Source organism: Penaeus monodon, chromosome 27, assembly GCF_015228065.2.
Source record: "Penaeus monodon isolate SGIC_2016 chromosome 27, NSTDA_Pmon_1, whole genome shotgun sequence".
Taxonomy (NCBI): Eukaryota; Metazoa; Arthropoda; class Malacostraca; order Decapoda; family Penaeidae; genus Penaeus; species Penaeus monodon.
Genome location: NC_051412.1, coordinates 31495450 through 31499299, shown reverse-complemented (window position 1 = coordinate 31499299; position 3850 = coordinate 31495450). Strand labels below are relative to the sequence as shown.

At 36.2% G+C, this 3850-nt stretch overlaps 1 protein-coding gene across 1 annotated transcript in view; it reads right to left on the bottom strand.

The window, feature by feature from the left end:
* The window catches only part of LOC119590793 (cytosolic 10-formyltetrahydrofolate dehydrogenase-like), a gene marked incomplete in the record, with an annotated part of 14790 nt that overhangs the window by 814 nt on the left and 10126 nt on the right, over positions 1-3850 (bottom strand). Inside the window, 7 exon segments of the mRNA XM_037939506.1 lie at positions 1-930; positions 1114-1364; positions 1531-1650; positions 1815-2008; positions 2272-2465; positions 3213-3434; positions 3623-3738. Coding sequence (XP_037795434.1) covers positions 675-930; positions 1114-1364; positions 1531-1650; positions 1815-2008; positions 2272-2465; positions 3213-3434; positions 3623-3738 — 1353 coding nt within the window.

Here is a 3850-nt window from a genome sequence, read left to right as displayed (position 1 = left end):
CACTTCTGTGCATGAAAGTTATGAATGTGTAAATACAAATTCAAACGATTGCAAAATACCTACACAGCATAGTCATCATTACATGTAACATATAAAGTATATTTTCTGTTCTTTTGGTAATAACATTCAAGCTTCAAATTCATTAACATCCTTTAAAAAAGTACAACAGCAAATTTACCAAAATCACAAATTTGGAAAAATTTTCAGCTTCAGTGAGATGTATGTAATATGTACATCACAACTACATATAACCCACACCTTATCTCATACTCCATACAAAAGATATAAATCTTTATTTACAAGCCTAAAGGCTATCCTATCACATTCCCTTTTCATTAGAAAAGAATAACATTTGCTGCAGGAGTGTGAGGCAAATGAGTGCTATATTCCACAGAAGATTTAAACTTATGTTATGGAATTTACTTTAAAATAAAATAATTAATTTTGCTCATCAGGACACTGCTCTGAAGGTGGTATCTTACAATGGATAACATCTGATCCATTTTCTACACCTGAAACTCCTATATTTAGGAAGCACCTAAAACAGAAGTTTCAAGTTACAACCAAGTGAAATACATTGTTTGAAAATCCGCAAACTCATCATCTGATAAGGAAGTATAACAACCTCTTTAACTCAGGACTCAAATTAAGAAAGCAAGAGAAATCATGCTATCTTAGTATTCAAAGGTGATGGTCTTTGTCTTGAGGTACTCATTCAGGGCCTCTTCACCCAAGTCCTTTCCAAAACCACTCTGCTTGAAGCCTCCAAATGGTGCAGCAACATCAGTCTTATTGTAGGTGTTGACAAAGCAGGTTCCAGCATCAAGTTTCTCTGAGACAAGGAGGGCTTTGCTGATGTCCTTTGTCATGACTCCTGAAGCCAAGCCAAACTCTGTGTTGTTTGCACGGGCCACGACCTCCTCAACTTCCCTGGTGGAAGAATTCAAGGAAAAGAGTTAGGAAAACAATTTCCTCCATTTTTGTCTCCTCCACTTCCATAATAATGTAGGGAAAAATAATAACTAATTTTTCCTTCAATAATTAATGAAATTCTAGTAATACATTATCATCTAGCATCACACACAAAACCATGAGGCACCAATGCCAACTTACCCATTGCCAAATTTGGAAATGACCATGATGGGGCCAAAGCTCTCCTCTTTAGCAACAAACATGTGATCCTCAACTCCAGTGAACACAGTTGGGTGAAGGAAGTAGCCAGGACGATCCACCCTCTTTCCTCCATAGACAAGGTTTGCACCCTCCTTCACACCGATGTCAATGTACTCAAGTAATTTGTCCAAGTGTGCCTTGTGGTTCTGGGGTCCATGAGCTGTGCCACGGTTCAGTGGGTCACCAATCACCTGGTGAAGGAAAAAACAGAATTGTGGTAAGTTCTCTGATCACTTTCTCATCCATAACCATGCTGTTTATCATAAGCAGTGATAAATTCTATTGTCTGCAACTAAAACCATGAATGCATACATAAAGTCAATATTAAGAGAACAAAACACACAAACAGATATTTACCATCTTCTTGCATTCCTCAATTACACGTGCAACAAACTCATCATGGATGGAGTCTTCTACAAACAGTCTTCCAGCAGCAATGCAGTTCTCACCCTTGTTGAAGAACACACTGCTCATACCCTGAAATGAACAGAGAATACACAAATATTTATGATCTACTGAATTATTAAGTGTCGTGTATACAATTAAAAACACAGACACACATTCCTTGTTTTTATGTTTTCGTATTTAATAACAAATTTATCTTTTGCATTTCAGAATAAGAAGACAAAGAAGAAACTAACCATGCGAACAGCCTTGTCCAGATCACAGTCGCTGAAGATAATGAAGGGTGATTTTCCTCCAAGTTCGAGGGAGACCTTCTTCAGGTTGCTGACGGCGCAAGACTTCATGATCACCTGACCGATTTCTGTGCTGCCAGTGAAGCCGAGCTTGCGGACATCTGGATGATCAGCAATGGCCTGACCACAAACACTACCTGTGAAGTTATAATACTGATATTAATACTTGTAGTCAGTAAAAAAGTAAATTAAAGCATCATATATTGTAAATACTACCAAACTCCCTTTCAGACTCCTTAACAATTACTTCTGAAATACAAATGAATGTGCTGACACTAAATATAATATTCATCTGAGGCAAAGATTATCACCAAACATTTTTTTCTATACCATACATCATCTAAAACATGATGCTCATCTGAAGATCTTACATATATCCAACAGGAACGTAAAATCTTACCAGTTCCAGGAAGAACATTAATTACACCAGGTGGAATGCCAGCCTTTACAGACAGTTCGGCAAACTTGAGTGCTGTGAGAGGAGACACCTGGGCTGGTTTGATGACGACAGTGTTACCAGCAGCAAGGCAGGCAGCCATTTTCCAGGACAACATCATTAAGGGGTAGTTCCATGGGGTCACCAAGCCACAGACACTAAAATAATAATAGAGAAAGGAAATGTCTAGGTAATATGATATTGTTACGAATATTCAGAGAAAGTGAAAAGTGTTTTCTATATAAATAATTATTATAAGCAAAAAACATTATGCAGTGTGGCACATACAGCTACTACAAGCTACAGTGGGTCTGTAAAAGTGTCTGAGAACATTTTGTGCATCTATTTCATCTGTATATTGCATATGTTAATGTACAAACTGAATGGATTAAATCATTTTTTAATACTGACAATTGTTCAATATGGCTCATGAAATACATTATTTTTACATTATATAAACAGCTACTAACTTACTCAAAAAGTTACAAAATAACTTACATGAAAATTTCAAATTCATAAAAAGTGAAGTAATGAGGCATCAACAAAAAGAATTGGAAATATGAGTAGGGGTAAACAAGTATAAAACATTCACTGTGTTAAACAAATCAGTGAAGTATGCAAAGGTACCTGTTATTTATGTTTGATTATAAAACACAAAGCTTGTGTGGAGATTAAAGTATGGGATATCACAAACATAGCATAGTTAGACATAGATGTAAGAGACATACCATGAGATACAGAAATAATTAGACAGAGATATATGTCAGAGATAAAGCAATAGACATATAGTGTTAGAGAGATAATAGATAAACTATTAGATACAGATATAGTTAGAAAGATATAGATGTAAGAGATAAACCATTACATAAAGATATAGTTAGAGATACATTAAACAAGTCCCTTACCCAATTGGCTCCTTCTTTGTAATGGTCAAGTTGTGATTTGGCCTGGCATTGTTAATAGGAATGGTCGAGCCGTGGATCTTGTCACACCAGCCAGCAAAGTAGCGCCAAGTGTCAATGCTCATGCCAACGTGAGTCTTGAGGGCCAGAGTGTAGACAGCACCTGAGTCAATGCTCTCAATGGTTGCAAGTTCTTCCTTGTGTTCATCCATGAGGTCAGCCAATCTGGTGAAAGAAAGTAAAAATTATTGAATTTCCTTTTTTTAATGGAATCAATAATTGCTAAGAAGTGCAAATAAATTAAAATATTGATAAGTATTATTATAAAGCTTTTATACATTTGCATCTTTTGCAGTTAATGTAATTATCATACTTTTGTCACCAAATTTACTTTACAAATTTCAAGCACTCACTTGAACAGAAGTGCTCCCCTGTCTCTGGCATTCATGCTGCCCCAGGGACCCTGATAGAATGCCTTCTTGGCTGCCTGCACTGCCTTGTTAACATCATCTTTGCTTGCTGAGTGAACCTGAAGAAGGGGAAAAAATATATGGATGTTATATGCTGTTTCTGCAGGGTGCTTTAATGTAGCAATTGTGAAAATCTGTGAATTACATCATTAAATTGCAAATTTTTAAAAT